The sequence below is a fragment of the Pseudopodoces humilis genome, chromosome 10, assembly GCF_049639895.1.
Source record: "Pseudopodoces humilis isolate 2021_Gansu_Grassland_sample_001 chromosome 10, ASM4963989v1, whole genome shotgun sequence".
NCBI classification, from domain to species: domain Eukaryota; kingdom Metazoa; phylum Chordata; class Aves; order Passeriformes; family Paridae; genus Pseudopodoces; species Pseudopodoces humilis.
This window is the reverse complement of record NC_142209.1, coordinates 6888237-6908844: the sequence shown is the minus strand read 5'-3', so window position 1 is coordinate 6908844 and position 20608 is coordinate 6888237. Positions and strand designations below refer to the sequence as shown.

At 40.9% G+C, this 20608-nt stretch overlaps 1 protein-coding gene across 4 annotated transcripts in view; it reads left to right on the top strand.

Annotated features, from left to right (window-relative positions):
- Positions 1–20608, top strand: part of TPR (translocated promoter region, nuclear basket protein) — a 34480-nt gene that overhangs the window by 13065 nt on the left and 807 nt on the right. Inside the window, exons 20-50 of one of the 4 annotated variants that reach the window (XM_088060405.1) lie at positions 367–507; positions 666–828; positions 1313–1479; positions 1698–1850; positions 2363–2479; positions 3128–3331; positions 3421–3605; positions 3795–3942; positions 4303–4440; positions 5055–5186; positions 5428–5558; positions 5968–6178; positions 6327–6473; positions 6857–7055; positions 8352–8557; positions 9064–9125; positions 10009–10217; positions 10513–10785; positions 11869–12017; positions 12829–12912; positions 13230–13430; positions 13771–13902; positions 14431–14518; positions 14974–15158; positions 16009–16077; positions 16629–16738; positions 17358–17464; positions 18134–18229; positions 18360–18516; positions 19175–19293; positions 20184–20282. In XM_088060405.1, coding sequence (XP_087916531.1) covers positions 367–507; positions 666–828; positions 1313–1479; positions 1698–1850; positions 2363–2479; positions 3128–3331; positions 3421–3605; positions 3795–3942; positions 4303–4440; positions 5055–5186; positions 5428–5558; positions 5968–6178; positions 6327–6473; positions 6857–7055; positions 8352–8557; positions 9064–9125; positions 10009–10217; positions 10513–10785; positions 11869–12017; positions 12829–12912; positions 13230–13430; positions 13771–13902; positions 14431–14518; positions 14974–15158; positions 16009–16077; positions 16629–16738; positions 17358–17464; positions 18134–18229; positions 18360–18516; positions 19175–19293; positions 20184–20282 — 4582 coding nt within the window. Of the gene's footprint in view, positions 1–366; positions 508–665; positions 829–1312; positions 1480–1697; positions 1851–2362; positions 2480–3127; positions 3332–3420; positions 3606–3794; positions 3943–4302; positions 4441–5054; positions 5187–5427; positions 5559–5967; positions 6179–6326; positions 6474–6856; positions 7056–8351; positions 8558–9063; positions 9126–10008; positions 10218–10512; positions 10786–11868; positions 12018–12828; positions 12913–13229; positions 13431–13770; positions 13903–14430; positions 14522–14973; positions 15159–16008; positions 16078–16628; positions 16739–17357; positions 17465–18133; positions 18230–18359; positions 18517–19174; positions 19294–20183; positions 20283–20608 lie in introns of all 4 variants that reach the window. The other 3 variants (XM_014260023.2, XM_014260022.2, XM_014260021.2) reach the window with 3 other exon arrangements.

Sequence of the window (20608 nt, the reverse complement as noted above, 5' to 3'; positions counted from 1 at the left end):
ACTTTTATACATTTATATAATTTATTGTAATGTATATCGACACTTAGAATATAGTTAAGGATGCACATATCATCATGTGACAGAATTCTATTTCTCTAGTCGATCTTTTAGTCCATGACATTAGACTGCATGGATAATAGATTTTCTTCCAATAATATTTATTGTATTAACATTATTAATAAAACCTTTCAAAGCTAAGTCAAACATTGTAAGTGCTACTTTTCATCCTTTTCTATATCTACCTATTATTTAATTATTCTTGGGGTGGAAGAAGAGTTGTGACAACTTTGTTTGGGGTGCTGCAGTAATTCAGAAGAAAATTATTGAGGTGTGTTGTAAACCAAGTGCATTGTGCTCTTTTCTCAGGGAATACTCGAGAGATCCGAGACAGAAACAAAGCAGAGACTCAATAATCAGATAGAAAAGCTGGAGCGTGAGATATCTCAGCTGAAGAAGAAACTGGAAAGTGAGGTGGAACAAAGACATTCCCTTACCAAGAATCAAGAGGTGAGTGTAAATGTGCTGCCCTTGTTTGAAGGAAAATAAAACTCCAGGTGCTTGTGCTGGAGCGTAGCATGTTCTTCTCCATACCTGACATGTAGAACCACACTTGGCCTGTGTACCATTTGGGAATAGTTGCAAACTGAAGAACCCTGTGCTTGCAGGTTCATATCCTGGACCTAAAGAGGCAGCTGGAGACAGAGACTAACCGTCACATCAACACAAAGGAGCTCCTGAAGAACGCCCAGAAGGAAAGTGCCATGCTGAAACAACAGCTGAACAACACTGAGGCCCAGCTCACATCCCAGTCCTCACAAAGACCTCCAGGTAAAGATGAAATCTTCCTCTACACTTAATTTCTCTTTATGCTAAGCATTGCCATCTGCAGAATGGTAAAATTCACAGTCCATAATAATTAGAATTTGGACACTAAACAGTACACTAAATAATAAAACACTTTGTTACTGCAATCACATATTCAGACACATGATTACCAGCATGATTTGTTAATGTGAAATTCACATCCAAGCAGTCTTTGACAAAGGGGAAAAATAATGCAAAACTTCTTAAAGGATTCCTTTTATTTTTATTTGAGGGAGCTTAAATGTATTAGGTTACATGGTTCTAAACAGTCAGTGATGTTTATTGTAAGTCCTTATTTTGGTGAGACCTTACAGTTTTATTTAGGGAAGCTTTGTGAAAGTTATTGTTTTTATCATGCCATTATCCTAAAATTACTTCAGTTTTCAAGAGAACAGTGGTTTTAAAACTAAAATAAATTTCAGTAAATGAATGTGTTCTGATATTGCAGGTCAGCCTAGTACAAATGAAGATGTGGATGATCTTGTAAGTCAGCTGAGACAAGCTGAGGAGCAAGTCAATGACCTGAGAGAGAGGCTCAAGACTAGTTCCAGTAATGTGGAGCAGTACAGGGCCATGGTTCTTAGCCTGGAGGAATCCCTCAATAAGGAAAAACAAGTCAGTAGTTAACTACTTATTTTTATTTACTTTAATTATTTTTTAGAGTAAAAATTCATTGCTGTTTGTGATTTTCCACATTTTCAGTGTTGTTGTTTTAAATTAGATACTGAGATTACATCTTCTGGCTTTATACGGTTAATAAAATTCCAGTTTTGTATCAGAATAATGTATTTAACTGGATAAAAAAACGGATCTCATGATTGATTTTAATAAAGGTGACAGAGGAAGTTCGTACAACAGTTGAAGCTCGTCTGAAGGAGTCTTCAGAATATCAGACACAGCTGGAAAAGAAGTTGATGGAATCAGAAAAAGAAAAACAAGAACTGCAGGAGGAGAAGCGTAAAGCTGTGGAGAACATGGAGCAACAGGTATGCACTGCCCCATCCCGAGAGTCTCCATGAATGGGATTTCACAAAGCTTCCTCAGCTTCACTTGGGTCTCACAGTGTAGCAGTGCCCCAAACCATGTCTTCTAGATACCTGAATTTGTGAGAGCTTTCCGAACATGAGCACTACATTTGACAGTGTCACTTCAGTGGAGTGATTGTGTCTTTAAAGCTGTCACTCTCTGCCTGAACTTTGAGCAGGAAAACATAAGTAACAGCCTTTGCTTGAGGTTTCAGAAGGAAACAAAATTACTCTAACTAGAATTACTGCAGGCCCAACTCTGAAAGTAAAGGATTATATTTTCACTGGAAAAGAGCTCTGTATATTAATAAGTCAAAATATAGAAAGTATTTTTCTCTTTTACACTAATTTTAATCCATAAGTAATAAAATAATCACTGTTATGAATGACTGTGTTCAGGACTCTGCAAATTCTTTGCCACTTGGTACTGGGTTTGTTCTTACTTTGTTCTTGTTGTTCCCCTGTCACTGCAGCTTTCAGAGCTGAAGAAGAGTCTGTCAGCTGTGCAATCAGAAGTTCAGGAAGCTCTTCAGAGAGCCAGCACAGCTCTGAATAATGAACAGCAGGCCAGGAGGGACTGCCAGGAACAAGTATGTTTGTGGTGTTTGCCTATTTTAGCCAGGGTCAGCAAAACTCCTGTTAGCTTTCAGTTGAACTCAAAACTAAACTTGTTACTCAGGGACTGCTGGAGGCAGAAAAAGTGCTGGGAGAGCCCATTCTCTATTTTGGGAGCAGCTGCTTATTGAATGCAATAGATTTCTAAGGTCTGTTTCATTATGTAAAAAGATTAGTTTGGGAATGTAATTAACTGGTTTTAAGGAATTGCTGCCTCCATATCCTGAGGAGGGAGGTGAAAATGCTCCCAACACAGGACAATGGGGAAAGTATTTTTCTAACCCAAAAGATAATTGTTGTCTTTTACAACTGTGGGGCAGTGTGATATTTAGCAGCAGCTGATAAGATTGTCTTTTTACCAATTGTTTTTTAAAGGGAATTTTCTTTTCTGCAGATGAGAATTCCAGCAGCACTAATTGGTGTCAAGGATGTTGAAAAACTTGACTTTAATCCAATTCCAAATGTAGTAGATTGACATTTCCATGTTTCCTATGTTTGAGAATAACAGAGGTTTTGGGCAGTGGTTTTCTTTTTGCTTTGTGGTCATTGATTTTGTCTCTTTGTACACAGGTCAAACATACAAAATCAGGGTAGCAGAGTTTATTTATTCTGGTTTTGTGCAGGCAATGATGGCTTCTGAAGCTCAGAACAAATATGAACGAGAATTGATGCTTCATGCTGCTGATGTGGAGGCACTACAGGCCATCAAAGAGCAAGTTGCCAAGAATGCAACAGTGAGGCAGCAGCTGGAGGAGGCTGCTCAGAAAGCAGAATCTGAGCTCCTGGAATCCAAAGCCTCCTGGGAAGAGAGAGAGAGAATGATTAAGGTGTGATGGGCTTTGTTGTTTCAGTGGGCTTTTTCAGTTAACAGGAATTCAACCACAGAAATCACAGTCAGCAAATGATTTTGTTGTAGGATGAAGCTTCAAAACTTGCATCCCGCTGTGAGGATCTGGAAAAACAAAATCGATTATTACATGAGCAGCTGGAGAGCATGAGCAATAAGATGGTGACTTCCATGAAAGAAGCCATCCCAACTGCAGCAAATGTTTCTCTTAGTGAGGAAGGCAAATCCCAGGAACAAATCTTGGAAATTCTTAGGTAACCTTAGCTCTAGGCTCCTTGTCCTGGTAGTTATAAATTAGATTTGAACTTAAATAGTTCTGTATTATTTTATACTTGAAGGATAATGTTAAAAAGTCAAGTGTTTTTTTTGCTGATGGTTGGAGGTGGTTGTACTACATGAGAACATTTTCCTGGTGTGATGTGGTGTTGAACTCTTCCCTGCAGGTTTATCCGTCGGGAGAAAGAGATTGCAGAGACGAGGTTTGAGGTGGCACAGGTGGAGAGCCTGCGGTACCGCCAGAGAGTGGAGCACCTGGAGAGGGAGCTGCAGGAGCTGCAGGACAGCCTCAATGCTGAGAGGGAGAAGGTGCAGGTATGGCTGGGGGTTAATGCTTATGATTTCAGTGGGTACAGAGCTGTTCTGGGGCTGTCTGTGTCCCAAATAGAATTTTTGAAAGAATTTGGGAATTTTTTAAACTGGGATTGCTTATAACCAAATGGAGTATCTTGTTTTGAGTCTTGTGAGAGACTATGGCAATTCCAAAATCTCAACATTAGGGAAAATAAAGATAATTCATCTTTTTTCCCTCATCTCCTGCTTCCCATTGTCTTGAATGTACATGTGAGAAAATTAATGCCATGATAGCTTTTCAAAGTGGTATTACACCAGGTCCAGGTGGAGTATATGTGCATGTGCAAGCAAAACAAATGACTGAGTTGACTCTTTCCACAGGTAACAGCAAAAACCATTGCACAGCATGAAGAGTTAATGAAGAAAACTGAGACCATGAACATACTCATAGAAACCAACAAGATGTTAAGGGAGGAGAAGGAGAGGCTGGAGCAAGACCTACAGCAGATACAAGCAAAGGTTAGTACTGAGCTTCACATAAACCTTTCAGATATTCAGTCTATGAGTTAAATGTTGGGATACACCATTGCTAATTACAGTAAATGCATGATTTGCATTATAATTATTCCTTGAAGTCAACACTAATACAGAAACTTTCCATTTCAAGTTTTAAAAGATATTGATCCATCTATAGCATTGGGAAGCTTGAAGTTCAGATCCATTTAGATGAACCTGAACATCAGTGCTTGTTCTTGGATAGAGGTATACCAGGAACAATGGTATTATCAGTAATTAAATAAAAAAATGGCACAAGAATACATATAAAACAGACCACACCTTTATTAAGATTTTAAAAGGGAGGTACTGCTCATTTTAATGGAATTCAGTGCATTAGATTTTAACATTAATAATCTCTCCTGTACCGAAGTACAGAGTGGGTGTCTAAGATTGGGAAGTTGCATCAATATTTTTTTTCTCTGTAGGATCATCCTCTGCTGTTGCCCTTGTCCTTTTCCTCCAGCTGGCCACTGGAAGGCAGAGAGTTAGGAAAGAAGCTCTATCATGATTTTTTCCTGAGGGATTCTTTCAGTCTCCTGAGACGCAGAGTGTAACACTTTATTGTGCTTTCTCAGGTACGCAAGCTCGAGGCAGACATCCTGCCCCTGCAAGAGTCGAATGCTGAGCTCAGTGAGAAGAGTGGAATGCTGCAGGCAGAGAAAAAGCTCTTGGAAGAGGATGTTAAACGCTGGAAAGCCCGGACTCAGGTGGGGAAATGCCTCCTTTCAGAGAACATAATGTGAAAAAAAAGGCCCACCAGTCAAACAACTAAAAAAGTGCTAATTTTCTTGCAAAGAATAAAAAACGTTTGAATTATAAAGCATTGTTCACACAGGTTCTTGGCTATTCCATATCAAAATGCAAAAGCAGCGGCTCTAATTCAAAGAGATTTTCTGGCTATAACTGTAATTATTTTACAAAAATATCCCTGTTTTCTTCCCCTTTCAGCACTTACTGAGCCAGCAGAAGGACACCGATCTCGAAGAATATCGAAAATTGCTCTCTGAGAAGGAGGCAAATGCCAAGCGTGTCCAACAGATGAGTGAAGAAACAGGCAGGCTTAAAGCAGAAGTTGCCAGGTGTGGTATTGGTCAATTCGTAAAAAGTTCTGTGCAAAGCAAAGTATTCTAATTATAGCTGTATCTGGAAGTGTAATTTCTTAAGTGTCTCCATGTAACTGTGAAGCTTTTAGTATTCTTTCTGTGGCTTGATAACAAGCAGGTAAGGTGAAGTGAGAGTTGTTTTGCAAGCTGTCTATTGGCTGAAATTATTCCAAAGTAATATATTGTGGTGTATATTTGTAGTATGTATATTGTATCTGTAGTATTGTAGGATGTATTGAAATAATTTCTATTCTGTATTGCAAAATCCTAGAAAACTCAATCCACTACAGATAATGCCTGTGATGTTACATGAGTAAGGGATATTGAAGTATATATATGTTTCAAACATCTCATTTGCATCTCCCTCTGATCTCTTGTCATTTAGAACTAATGCATCCTTGACTACAAGCCAGAATCTTGTTCAGAGCTTGAAGGATGAAGTAACTAAAATAAGAACAGAAAAGGACACTTTGCAGAAAGAACTGGATGCTAAAGTGGCTGACATACAGGAAAAAGTGAAAACTATAACACAGGTCAAGAAAATCGGTCGCAGGTACAAGACTCAGTATGAGGAGCTGAAAGCACAGCATGATAAGGTAGGTAGAACTGAAATGGAGCATTCCTTAGAGTTCATGGGCTTTGCCCAGAACTTCTGAACCGATCACTTAGCACACGAAAAAGCATATTGTGAGAATAATGACATTGTGAGTCCACTTCAGCCTTGTACCCCTTGATGCCTTTCAGTTGGTTGCTGAAGTGTCAACTCTGCCTTTGGCAGAACCACAAGAAGACCAAGTTTCTGTCCGGGAAGTACAAGAGCTAAAAGACACTCTTAATCAAGCTGAAGTGAAGACAAAGAATTTGGAGACTCAGGTTGAAAGCTTACAAAAGGTAAGACCAGTGAGTAATTTTGGAATACTGTTCTCCACTGCAGTCCTTGGAGTGAAACAGTGAAGAATGGGAGGGTGTTTTAATGTATGTCACAGAAATATGTGAAGTGACCAACTAGGCCTCTACTTTCTTGGGAAAGAGTGATCTTAAGCCTGGTGTAAATCCTGTGTCTAGTGTGTCTCACATTATTTCCTTGAATAAGTGGGAAAGAGAATTCTGTTCTCTGGCTCTTGCATTCAGAGAGGTCTGAACTCTTGTTAAGAAGCCTTTTAACTTTAATCCAGTAGCCAGTTAATACCAGCTCCTTGGAACTTGGGCCAAGTAGCTGGATTTGCCAGAGTAGCTGGTTGTGGCCAACAATTGCAATCTTTCTCTCTCCCTAGACAATAACAGAAAAGGAAACTGAAGTTAGAAATCTTCAGGAGCAGATAATGCAGCTACAGGCAGAACTGGCCCGTTTCCATCAAGATCTACAAGAGAAGACTACGCAGGAAGAACAGCTCAGGCAACAGATCACTGAGAAGGAAGAGAAAACGAGGAAGACCTTGCTTGCAGCCAAGCAGAAAATTGCACAGTTAGCTGGTATTGTAATTCTTTTTTTCTGTCTATAGAGATTTTCAGTTATTTCTATGGAAAAACCTTTAGACAGGATGCTTGAAAAATATGGCCTGCTTCATATTTTACTGAAAAGTGTTTTCTAGACTAAGTGCTACAGGGATTGTTCTAAAGTTTAAAATTTAATTCCTCCAGGGGATTATGTAAGTACATAAGTAACTGAACACTGGACATAGAAAAAGTTTTGCTTACTTTTGGCCACCCAACATGATAGCCCCCATTTTTGATCCTTCTGTTGATTAGAGCAGATTTGCCCTACTAACAGCTCAGGTAATTCTCCCCTTCCCTAAATGTGCAGGTGCAAAACACATTGTCTCCTCTATTTTTAAATGTCACTGAGAGGAATGATGGTGTAAGAGCTTGCTGGAAACATCTTGTTCTTTTGGGATTACTTCTTTTAGTCTTTATTTATCTATATATATTACATATTTTTCTATCTTTAGTTTCTTTTTACTTAATTGTAATTAAAGAGAAAAATGGCCATATTGTCTCCCAGATTTCCTTTTATAGCTTAACATTTTTAGGATTTTGTCCTGGTTTAAGGCAAATCTGGGAGAAAACCTCCAAATGGGGTCCCTCTAAAAAGCAAATTTAAGCAGCCCCTCCCCCAGCTGGTTTGAGAAAATATTTCCTTAGAGAAAAGTGGAAAAAAATGTTTATTTAACGAGCAAAGTATTCACAAGCATAAAATTTGAATAGCATTAAACAATAAAACCTCTTGCTGTTTGAGGAGATGGCAAATCTAGAAAAGTCCTTGTCATGGGATGTAGCTTGGCTCGCTCAGTCTCATATCAGTCCCTCCGGTGCTGGAAAGTGCCCAGGCCCCGTTGGGCCACAGGCGTGAGCTCCCGGGGTTTGTCTGGGGTTTCAGTCCACAGCCGGTTTGAACAGATCCAAGAAAAAGGATAGAAAACAGTCTGGGGAACTTCTCGGCCTCAGCTAGCTAAAAACTAACGAAAAGCAAAGTAGAGCTCTGTCCCACTGTCTGTCTGTGCTGCAGACAACACAGTCCAGAGCAGCATGTGGGGCAGTGAGTACAGTTTCTGAAAACAAACTGCACGCTGCTTCTTCCCCACTTGGCTCTTGGAACCAGTCTTAAGGGTGCAGAACTTAATATCCAGCATAAACAGAACAGATAACTGGGGATACAAGCATAATAAAGTCACCCCAGGACAGATTTCAGAATACTTCAGTGACCTGGTAAAACACCCAGGTGTTCAGTGTGCAGATTCAGCAAGGGTGGACCCTTTCCTGTTCCACCAGGTACAAAAGAGCAGCTCACAAAGGAAAATGAGGAGTGGAAGCAGAAGAGCAGCTCCCTCGAGGAGCAGAAGACAGAGCTGGAGGTGCGGATGAGCGCCCTGAAGTCCCAGTATGAGGGACGGATCTGCCGCCTGGAGAGGGAGCTCCGGGAGCAGCAGGAGCGGCACCATGAGCAGCGGGATGAGCCCCCAGAGTCCACAAATAAGGTACAAAATGTACACAATCCTGCCAGGCAGCTATGGGACAGCAGCCAGGCCACCACTGCCCAGCCAGTACTCACATGACACCGTGACCTGCTCTTGGAAATACATAGGTTGGCTACAGTAAGGGTTCAGAACTTAATTTAAATTTCCTGCCCTAATCAGAATTCCCAGTGCCAACAAGCAGGCAGTTCTGCCATTCACTGTGAATCAGCCAAGGAGCTGTTCATGCTGTGCCCTCTATTTTTGTATTTTACTCGTGCATTCAGTATAATGGATTCATGTCTCAAAGCTTCAGAAAATACCTGAGCAGTTACCAAATTGTTTTCCAGCCTTGGTATGGCCGGTATGATTTGGTTTGGGGAATTTGCCATAATTACAGAATCTGGCCAGGTAAACACCCAACAAGCATTTCTCTCACAGACTTGTTAGCACAGTGCTGAAGTGTTTTCCATGTTGCCTGCTCTGTTTCATGTGTACATGACATGATATTTCTGATTTTTACGTAATAGGTCCCAGAACAGCAGAGGCAAATCTCACTCAAGTCTACTCCAGCTTCAGGTGAAAGAGGAATGTGAGTTCAAGGGGTTTGCAGAGTTTCTGTGGTTAATACTTCTTGGGTTTATCATTATGTAGTTGCTCTTCTTTTTAGAAAACCTATGACTTTTCATAATTTTTCTTAAACTTCTGCAAAGATACTGACTGACATAATACATTCCTCCTGTTTTCTCAGCTATGTCTAGTCAATAGGGCTTTTTAGCTGTAAATTGGCATATTAACCCACAGGAACATAGTATCTGGGAAACATGGAAGATTATTTTAAAATTGTTTTCAAAACTTCAAGGTTTTAGAAGTTATATAATTTTGCTTGTTAACTTTAACACTTTTGGTTTTAGGAAGGACCTTCCTTGTGAAAGAATGAGAAATGGACTGAACAGATAACTCTAACAACAGATAAAATAGTCATTTGCCTAAGCTCTGAAATAGGAAATATTGCTATACTACCAAGCTGGGATAACAAACTCTCTCTCAGCTGATATGAATGCATCCTTTAGACAGCAAGACTTTTAAAAACGTCTCCTAAAATTTGACTGCCCCTTGTCTCAGCCAAGAGATGACGTTGCTCTGTATTGAGTGAATCAATTTTGATGTAAGATATGTTACTCACTGAAATAAAGTTCCAGTGCAGTCAACAGTATGAACATTTTGATCTGTTACTAGATTCCCACTTGATTACCTTGGAAGAAACCTGTCAGTTCTCCAAGCTGGATAAAACACTATTTATGGCATTGTATGTCTCTCTTCTTTCAACTATAAAAAGTTCGGAAGACAATTCCTTATGCTCTTGTCAGGCTTTTAAATGTAAAAGCTTTAAAAAATAGTGTTTCTGGCTATTAGTTTGTTATTTTTAACATCTTCTTTCTGTACCATGATGAAACCAATCTCCTGTTTTTCAGTGCCAGCACTTCAGATCCCCCAACAGCAAACATTAAACCAACTCCTGTTGTGTCAACTCCCAGTAAAGTGACTGCTGCTGCAATAGCTGGGAATAAATCTACTCCGAGAGCCAGCATCCGTCCAATGGTGACTCCTGCCACGGTCACCAATCCCACCACTACCCCCACAGCCACAGTTATGCCCACAACACAGGTGGAGACTCAGGAAGGTGAGATTTTAGTGTACTATAAGAATCCTCAGTACTCAGAACTGCTACCTTTGCCTTGAAATGTTTGCAGTCAGTTTGGAAGGGCCTCACACAGTGTCATTGTCCCTGAATCTCTTGAAGTGTTCCACTTCCATGACCATTCTACTTGCAGCAAAGTTCCTGAGCTAGAGATGTGCATAACATTAATTCATCTGCAAAACACTGAATGTGCTTGTTCAGGGCATCCTGAGAAGGGAGAATGTCAGCTGGTGCTGGATGAATGAAGACCCTGACTGTGCTGCTGTTTGCCTTCCAGCCATGCAGTCAGAAGGACCTGTGGAGCACGTCCCAGTGTTCGGGAGCACCAGTGGCTCCGTGCGTTCCACCAGCCCCAATGTGCAGACATCCCTGCCCCAGCCCATTCTGACTGTGCAGCAGCAGACACAGGCCACTGCCTTTGTGCAGCCCACCCAGCAAAGCCATGCTCAGATCGAACCTGCAGCTCAGGAGCCAGCCCCTGCCATCGTGGAGGTGGTGCAGAGCTCCCAGATAGAGAGGCCCTCCACTTCCACAGCCGTGTTTGGCACAGGTTGGTATCATTTTGTAGGCCTGCCTTGCTCAATAGTTCCTTAAAAGTAGCTCCAGTTTGACCCTTGGCCAACCAGGCCTCACTTCAGTTCAGGCCTTTTTCCCCTCCCTTAGTTTATTGCACATTTTAAGAACTTCTGAATTTAGGCTTCCTTCTTGAGCTGTCAGAAATGGTGCCTCTGAAATGCTGTTGGCACTGCATTTCTTAAAGTAGAAAGAAAATAAAACTTTGTGTTTGTCTTTTTCAGATCAGCTTTGGAGTTTAATACATTAAACCTTGCTGGCTCTGTTTCCATGGCATTATGAGTAAGGTTAATTTTAGGAGCCATGAGTAAGCTACTTAAGCTTGAATTTCAAATATAGGAAGTACTCTAAAGCTAATCACTCTAATATACTGTTGCACATCTATTTGCCCTACACAGTGTAAATAGAATATTTGTTCCCCCCCCAAAAAAAAAAACATTTCTGCAAACTGTTTGGGTTCTCTTTTTCCAGCTGATACACTCCTTAAGATTTTGGGTGTATTTGTCCAAAGCAAAGATGTTGGAAGAAATATTTGGGTTGTACCCTGAGGCTTATACTTAGAGTCAGTTAAGTTGTGAATAAAGGCCTGAGAGCTTAAGACTTGTAACTAAAGGGGTTGATGTTTTCCTGGCCTAGAAAACAGTTCAGTGCAATTCTGACTGATTGTTGTCATTCGGTGCAGAAGTGGAGGTGATCTTCAGAGGAAATGTCGCCCTGAAAACTCAGCTTCTGAGCTTGCTAACATAGTTTTCTAAGGACTTTCCCAGGACAGTAACTGTAAACATAGATATGTGTACATTCTTTCTGTTACACGTCTTGTGATGGGCATCTCTCATGGCCAGTGCAGTGAGAAGGTGTTATCCTGACCATCCAATCCCTGGCCATGGTAAGAAACCTATAAATCCTGGGAGGAAAAATAAACTCTGCTCTTTCTTTCACCACACCTCGACCTGTGTCCGCATGATCTATTGATCTTCAGCGGTAACAAGGAAAATAACAAAGGTTTTGATTTCTGGTTTGTACATGTGTTGTTCTGAAAGTAACTCAGAGGTCTTTGAAGTTTCAGCCACCCCCAGTTCCTCACTGTCTAAACGCTCCCGAGAGGAAGAGGAGGACAACACTGTGGAGAACTCAGACCAAATCTCTGAGGAAACAGTGGATGCACCTACTTCAAAGAAACTGAGAATCATGCAGAGAGTTGGGCCTGAGGTTAGCACAAACATAATGTTGCAGTACAACTTAATCTGTCCCTTTGTAGGATTTGAATGGGGAGAAAAAATGTGTTACTTTGGAGCAAATCAGTGAATTGTTAATTGACTTTCTAATCTGTTTGGGAGGAAACAATTGTATTTGGGTATCTAAAAAGGCAGAGGTTAAACCAGTTAGAATAAATGATGTAAATCTTAACCTGTAGGATGGAAGAGAGAAGGCCTTATCTTAGGATTGAGGAGAGAGATGTTCAAACTTCTTTCAGTGTGGTTCAGAAGGTCTTTATTTACAGTAACTCTGGACAAAAATACAGGGTATTTAGGAGATAGGAAGCAAAGATGAGTTGGTGGAAAAGCCTGCAGAAGATGCATGTGAATGTTGGTGTGAGGGATTTGGGATGTGCTGTGAAAAAGGGGTGAAATTGAGACAGAACCTCACAATGTTAAGGAAGCCAAAGATGTTTACTAACTCTGTGCCAGAGTTATGTTCATAAGAGAAAAAGGGCAGGATTGTGTAAGAATATCACTTAAGGATCTCGGAGACTGGAGGTAGAATAGGAAACTTTGATGATTTGGTTTTGGTCCTGAAAAGATTGAGGTATGCTGAGGTCCAGTGGGCTGGGGAAATTGTATTTCTCCAGGGCAGGGAAGTGAGATTTTTTGATAAAAGTGTTGCTAAGGAAGTGGAAGAAAATGTTGCCCATTATCTTTGTGGGAAATGATAATTTTTATTAAAGAAGTAAACAAAAAAACCCTCAAATGTGTTTAGGGCTAATGCTGTGTTTTAAATGAGAAAATGATTGCTCTTCCAGGAGGAAGTAACAGCAGAAGAGAGCACTGATGGAGAGGTGGAGGCACAAACATACAATCAAGACTCACAAGACTCCATTGGAGAAGTAAGCATATTTGAAGAGCAAAAAATCTTCAGCAGAAATAGCCATCTGCCCCCCAAACTCTCAGTATGTTTAGAAGTAAAATCTTAAATGTAATCCTGCAGATTTCCCATGGAAACCACTTAAAATATTTTAAAGTTTAGACTTGAACTGTTCAGTCACTGACAGTCACTTGTCACAATCCCTTTTGTCCTCTCCTCTGGTCAGTTTTTAAGGAACAGCAATAACTGTCCTCTAAGCATCAGAGTCTGGTTCTCTTGCTGTCGTATATGGTGCATTGGATTTTGCTTATTCTGGTGATTGCCTTTGGTCTTTGGCAGGGTGTGACACAGGGGGAGTACACGGCCATGGAGGACAGTGAGGAGACTTCCCAGTCTATCCCAATAGATCTTGGATCCCTTCAGTCAGACCAACAAAACACTTCTTCATCTCAGGATGGCCAGTCCAAGAGAGATGATGTGATTGTAATTGATAGTGATGATGAAGATGATGATGATGAAGAAAATGAAGGGGAGCAGGAGGTATGTATATCATGGAATTCCTTTATGATTTTGTCTTTCATCAGATGTAAAACTAGCCAGGCAGGACTAATTAAATCAAAATATTTTTGGCTGAGTAAGTGGTCTATATTTATGTTGCCTGAACTTGTAGTGTTTTAAAGTTACCTGCTAATTCACCTCGAATTTTTCTTTTACCTTCCTTTATCTGAGCCCTCAGGCTTTTCCATCTTCTTTTCTACCTTCGTCCTGTTGAAGAGGGAGAGAGGGAATGTCTGGGTGGGTGTGGATCTGTGCACCACATCCAGCCTATTCCACTCCCCTTTCTGCATTTCCATAAGGCTCTTTTATTGTCTCGTCTCAGGATTACGATGATGAGGAAGAGGAGGATGAGGATGATGATGAAGACACAGGGATGGGAGATGAAGGTGATGACAGCAATGAAGGAACTGGTAGTGCTGATGGTAACGATGGATATGAGGCAGATGATGCTGAGGTGAGATTTGTACCTTTCTTTTATAGCCTCTTAAAGTTTTTACAACAAATCAGTGCTGCAGTGCACAGATGTGAATGCTTGGAAGAGAAAAATCTTGGTATGAATTCATCCCCAAAAGTTGATCCTGATACTAGGTGATGGTAATTTCTTAAAACTGGTGTTTTCGCAAGAAAAATCAACGTGGAATGTTTAAGAGGGCTGAGTGAAAATACAATGTGCAGGAGCCAGCAGCAAATACTATAGTTCTAAAGCTGGTGAGGCTTTTGAAGAGCTGGATATTTCACTGTCTGTTATTATTAAATGATGGTGGCTACATTGTTCATGTTTGTGTATGCACAGGTCCTGAAAACTTTAGAAATCTCAATACAGTTCAATATATTTACCTAATGCTGTAGATACTTACAGAAATCTTTTAAGATTGTCATATATTTGACTTTGTTTGCTTTCTGAATACCTTTGTACTGCTTTCATATTCTCTTAACAACCTTTTATTTATTTAGTCATACTCTTGTTTATGTGGGGTTTTAGGGTGCTGATGGTACAGATCCTGGAACAGAGACTGAAGAGAGCATGGGAGGAGCTGAAAGCAACCAGAGGGCAGCAGATTCCCAAAATAGTGGTACAGTTATTCCATGTTTCTTCATAGTCTATGTGTGTAGGGGGAGGGCAATGTAGAAGCTGTCTTCCATGTGTTAAAATCTGCACTGAAAAGTAAAAATATAAGTGAAATACTAAAGGCCATTTCAACATGGAGCATGGATTCTTTTGAAATGTTCTTTTCCAGATTTATGCTAAATTCCTTTGAAAATCCTGCAAGCTCTGGTTGCTGTGGAAACTTAATGGCTCAGTGGATTAATCTGTCTCTAAATCAGCACCTGAACAACTAATATTTTGTTTCAGTGCTGGTGTTGTAGCTGGCACAAGTCCTCTTGAAGTGATTTTAAATAACAATACTGGGCTATCCGTAGGCTTGCAAGGGAAAAATGTGTTAATGGGGGCAGAATTGGAAGATTTGCCTTCATATGTTCAACTTGGTTCCTAGGGTTTTCCCCCTGTGTATTTGTGTTGTAGGAGAAGGGAGCACAAGTGCTGCAGAGTCCACATTTCCCCATGAGAGCCTGAGGGAGCAGCAGCCATCATCCGCATCCGAGCGCCAGGGCCCACGGCCCCCGCAGTCCCCACGGAGGCCACCGCACCCTCTGCCCCCACGGCTCACCATCCACGCCCCTCCCCAGGAGCTGGGGCCCCCAGTGCAGGTACAGACCAGCTTCAGCACCTCAGAAGACTTTGAAAAAAATTGCTGTATGATTTCTTATAAGTAAAATCCATTGGGAAAAATGATGCCAGCTGTTTAGTGTCCTAGAAATGGTAGCTGAGGAAAGTGATTTAGTGTGTGTCGTCCTGCAGATGGTGGCTGGACAGGGAACATACAAATCCATCCCCAGTGCCTTACTGCTTTTTATCTTGGAATTGTTATTATATTAAGTGCTATGTCAGTCAGTGGCTGATGATATTTCCACTCAAAAAGCTTCTCTTGGCCAGGTTGTAGCTCAGCTTGGAAGGGTTTTTATGAATCTCTGCCCCAATGTAAACAGGGAAAAGGAATGTTGTCATTTATTTTCCAAGTTAAACCTTTCACATTCTGTGCCTGACCCATGATTATGGTTTGTTGAAGACCTGTAGATTTTGTAAATTAAAACATCACAACAGGAATTCTTCAAAAATATCCTGACTGGAATGATCCTTTACCATTAACTTGTGCTGAGGCTTGGGATCACAATATTTCTGTGCACAAGTATTCTGTATTCAGTAGAGACTTGAGTAAAATATTACTGTCACTTGCCCAGAATATACACATTGTCCCCCAGAGAGTGCTGGGGCACTGAACAGGCTCTTCCTGGGTTTATTGGGCCTGTCCTTCATGCAGGGGTTGGACTTGATCCATGTGGGTCCCTTCCAGCTCAGGATATTCTGATTCTATGATTGCTCTACATACTCATTTAACTGCTATACTTACTCATTTAGCTGCTATCCTTGGCTCTGACTGAGAACTTGTATGTTGTTAGACCACATTCACAAAACTTCCCTCTTTTCTTTCCTGTAAAGAGGATCCAAATGACCCGAAGACAGTCAGTGGGGCGAGGACTTCAGCTGACCCCTGGGATAGGTGGAATGGTGAGTGTATCAGAATCTACTACTCAAGCCCCTGCTCTTGGGGTTTATTCTATTTTTTAAAGAAGCCCGGATGCTGACTTCAGGGGCGATGGTTTCTGTAGTCTTGCAGAAAATGTCCTGGTCCTGTTAATTCCTGTATCAGTGGAAAGACTAGAAAACTCCCAGGAAACAAAAGGCTTCAAAAGAGGCTCAAATTGGTTTTGTCTAAGGTGATTTTATTTATTTGTTTTTAGAGTCAGTCAGGCTGTGTTGCTGAAAGAAATAATACTAAGTTCAGCCTCATTGTAAAGGAACAAGGCTAATTTATGCTGTCTTCATCAGCTAATTTTGAACCCTTTATTCAGGTGTATTTGGCAAAACAAATGCAGGTTCAATGAGTGAAAAGAGAGACTGACTAAAGTACCTTTGGTAAGATCAAAGGCATCAGCTTTAGATGTCTGAAATTAAACAAGAATTTTGTTAGAGCTAAATCTGTTTATGGACTATGTGGAAAAATCAACCTTCAACTCACCTGGTAAAAACTGGAAATACATTGTAGGCTCTCATATCAGTCTTTTTTTTTCCAGCAGCAGCACTTCTTTGATGATGAGGACAGAACAGTTCCAAGCACACCAACTCTTGTAGTTCCACATCGTACAGATGGATTTGCAGAAGCCATTCAGTAAGTAGATGTGAAAAGAAAAAGGAAAAAAAAGGCTTTTCTCTATTCTATTTCTTCATATTTTTCAGTGAAATGAAAATAAATTTAAATTAAATGAACTTGTGATTGGAGTAATATGCTAGGTAGTAGGATAGATAACTGCATGTGCAGATAAGTAATTATTGTTTGAACTGTCTGTCATATAACTGATCAGCAAACTAAGAAGTGAATATTCTCCAGTGTATTGTAACCTAGTGATTTAAGAAGAGATTAAACAAAAAAAAAAAAATTCTATCCGATTTCCTTCCTTGTTTTTCCTCCCTCCCCATTAATATTACCAGTGAAAGCAGGAAAAGTTACCTCTATTTTTGCTTTTGAGACATGTCCACCAATGCATGTAAAAATGTGAGAGTTCATAGAATGGATATTCTCTTCAGGACTGTTGTACTGACTTTGAATGTGTTCCAAATAATCTGAGAAGCTAATTGCTCTTTATTTAGCAGTAGCTCAGCTGATTTTTATGGTCAGTATTAGCTCATTTTGTCTCATGCACGATTTGTTCTCTTGGTCAGAAAGTTCTTCCCACCCTGCCGTGATCTTTGGGGAAGTTGCAGAATTCCTTAAATCTGTATTTTTCCAGTTCCCCCCAGGTAGCTGGAGTTCCTCGGTTCAGATTTGGGCCTCCTGAGGATATGCCACAAACCAGCTCCAGTCACTCTGACCTTGGGCAGCTGGCATCACAAGGAGGTAAAGCTGTTCTGGGCTCTCTTTCCATGGGTATTTGAGTGAAAAACAGAGAATTCAGTCAACAAAATAAAATTCTGCTTCAGGAAATTGTTGAAGTGTGGAAAAGTGCAACTCTTAAATAATTGTCTGCAGCGAGAGAATAATAGAAAGTGAGAAGATGTTATCTTCAAGCCGCTACATTTCTAGTTGTGTTAGGATTTTGAAATTGAATGAAATATTGAAGGAATGGTTTTTAACTTAAATTTTACTATTGTAGCTTCTCTGTAGTGAAACAATAGGGGAAAAACAGCAAATGCAAAGAAATCTTTGGGTCATATCCTTATCTGCTCAGAGATCGCCAGGCTGTTGTGTTTGTGTTGGTCTGAATCTGTCTCTTTCCCCAGCATCCCTTTTGGCATGGAACACAGGCTGTTCTCTAAAGAAAGATCACAGCAAAATAATGGCATAAGGCAAGGATGAAAGTTAAAAAAAACAAGCAGTTGTATTTTCATCAAGATTTTACATCCCAATAAATTATGATCAGCTCTGACACCAAGTCAAAACGAAGTTACAAAAATCTGCTTAAATACAAGTGACTGAATTTTATGAAGTGTCCAGAGGGAAGACATCAGTTAATCCTTTTTTTAGCTGCTGATTTGGATGGATTGTCACTGGAACTTTGTGTTGCAGGTTTAGGGATGTATGAAACCCCACTATTCCTTGCCCACGAGGAGGAATCAGGGGGTCGTAGTGTCCCCACAACACCGTTACAAGTGGCAGCACCAGGTAAGTGGCAGAGATGTGCAGAGCAAAGCAGGGAACGATTCCCCATGGTTGGTGCAGTGCTGCTGCAGCCTGTCCCCGAGCTGCCTGTGCTGCTCTGTGGGCAGGCCCTGAGTGTGTCTGTGCTCCCCAGTGACGGTGTTCACAGAGAGCGCCTCAGCTGATGCCTCAGAGCATGCATCCCAGTCCGTGCCCATGGTCACCACCTCCACTGGCAGCCTGTCCACCACCACCGAGCCTGGCACCGGTGACGATGCTGACGAGGTCTTTGCAGAGGCAGAGTCTGAAGGGTAAAGCACCATTGCTTTGGTTCACTAGCACTTCTGACACGTTCACTGTCACCCAGGGACAGCTCAGACAGCATTTTGTAATGCTGTGAAGCCGGACAATCTGACACTTAATCCAGAACCAATGGTTTTCTGCTGATCTTCTTGGGATTTAGCAAAGTTAATATAAAAGTCATCAAAAAAATAAATTTGTATTTTTTTAAGAATGCAGAGGACTCTGTAATAGTCAAATACTGATGGTAAAGGTACAGGTTGAAGGATCAATTTGTAAAATAAAGACTAAGGCATTCCTGTGTAATACAGAATATCACTCCTCATGCAAAGCACACATATAAGATTAAGTCACTCATTTAAGACAGTGCATGTACAAAAGATGAAGCACGGGGCTGGAATAAGCAGTTCTTACTGAATTTTGTAGACAAATAATTTGGTCTTTTGCTTTACAAGTGCAACTTTTAATATTTGTAATATTTATAATAATTGCTATATTTTGTATTATGATGAAGTAAAGATCTAAAAGGGGACCATTTATAATTTTATGCTTTATTTTACTTTTTATTTTCGTTTAATCTTTGTGTTCCAAGACAAGGGGTTTTTCTGGACCTTTTTGAAACTATGCAAGTACACTTACATGGTTCTCCTCCCCCTCCTTCCCTTCTAGCATTACTTCAGAAGCAGGTCTAGAAATCGATAGCCAGCAAGAAGAAGAATCTGTTCAAGCATCTGATGAGTCAGATCTTCCTTCAACTAGTCAGGATCCTCCTTCGAGTTCATCTGCAGGTACAGGATAATCACAATAATAGTTAGTACCTTTACTTTAAGAGTGGGAATTCCTTTGTCCAGCATCATGGCTGGCAGCCAGGATACACAAAATAAGATAAAACTCTTAGAATGACACTCATAGAATTATTTGGGGTAGAAGGGATCTTAAAGCCCATCCAGTTCCACCCCTGCCATGGGCAGGGACACCTTCCACTATCTCAGGTTGTTTGAGGCTTTGTCCTGCCTGACCTTGAACACTTCCAAGGATCCAAAGGCAGACACAGCTTCTCTGGACAAGGCCTCCCCACCATCACAGAGAAAAATTCTTTCCCAGTATCCCATCTGACCCTGCCCTCTGACAGTGGGAAGCCATTCCCCCTTGTCCTGTCCTTACAGTCCATTGTCCCAAATCCCTTTCCAGCTCTCCTGGAGCCCCTTTAGTCACTGGAAGGGGCTCTAAGGTCTCCCCAGATTCTCTTAGAGCAAGATCATATTTTGATGCTTATAAATTCTTTGGTACATTGACAAATCATTTTTCTTTGGGCCGCAGTAACTGGAGTAGGCCAAGTAAGAATAACATTTAAAGGAGCAAATGTTATTTATACTTCGGTGATTTATCCACTGGCATATTTGACGTCAGCTTAAAAATATTTTTAATTAAATTATGAAACAACAGTAAGTTAACCTCTATTGAGTTATCAATTAACCCTCTTGTATAGATGGCAAAAGAAGTCCCAGACTTACTTGTTTTGAAGCTTTTATTTATAATAGAGGAGAGGTCAATGAAATAAGGAGACATCTTCATCATTCTAAAGTAAAGAAAGCATAACACATATCATAACATGTAAAGATGAAGAGTGAGAACCTGGCGGGCACAGCCACCCTTTCTGTACTGCCTCTTCACACAGACACGAGCAGCACTCAGCCCAAGTCCCTGCGCCGTGTCCGGCTGCAGCCCCCAACACTGAGGACGGGTGTGCGTGGCCGGCAGTTCAACAGGCAGAGGGGTAAGTGCTCCTGGCTGCTCCCAGCCAGACTGCTGCAAACATGGCTCTAGCCCTTTCCTCCCTTGGGTACCACATCTAAAGCTTTACAGGCTGGCCTTGCTAGCAGACAGGGAGTGACACAGCAGCCCTGTCCTTGAGTTTGGTATGTGACCCTAAGAGCTCTGGTTTGGGTTTAGTGTGTTAGGCTGAGCAAACTTCCTTCTGCAGTGGCACCTGGCTCTTATCAATAGAGAGAAAGTAAAGGGCACTAGATCTTATACTTCAAAGTTTTAAGGGAAGGTTTCAAAAGTCCTGTTAGGACAGCAGTTTAGAAACTTCTGGTTTTA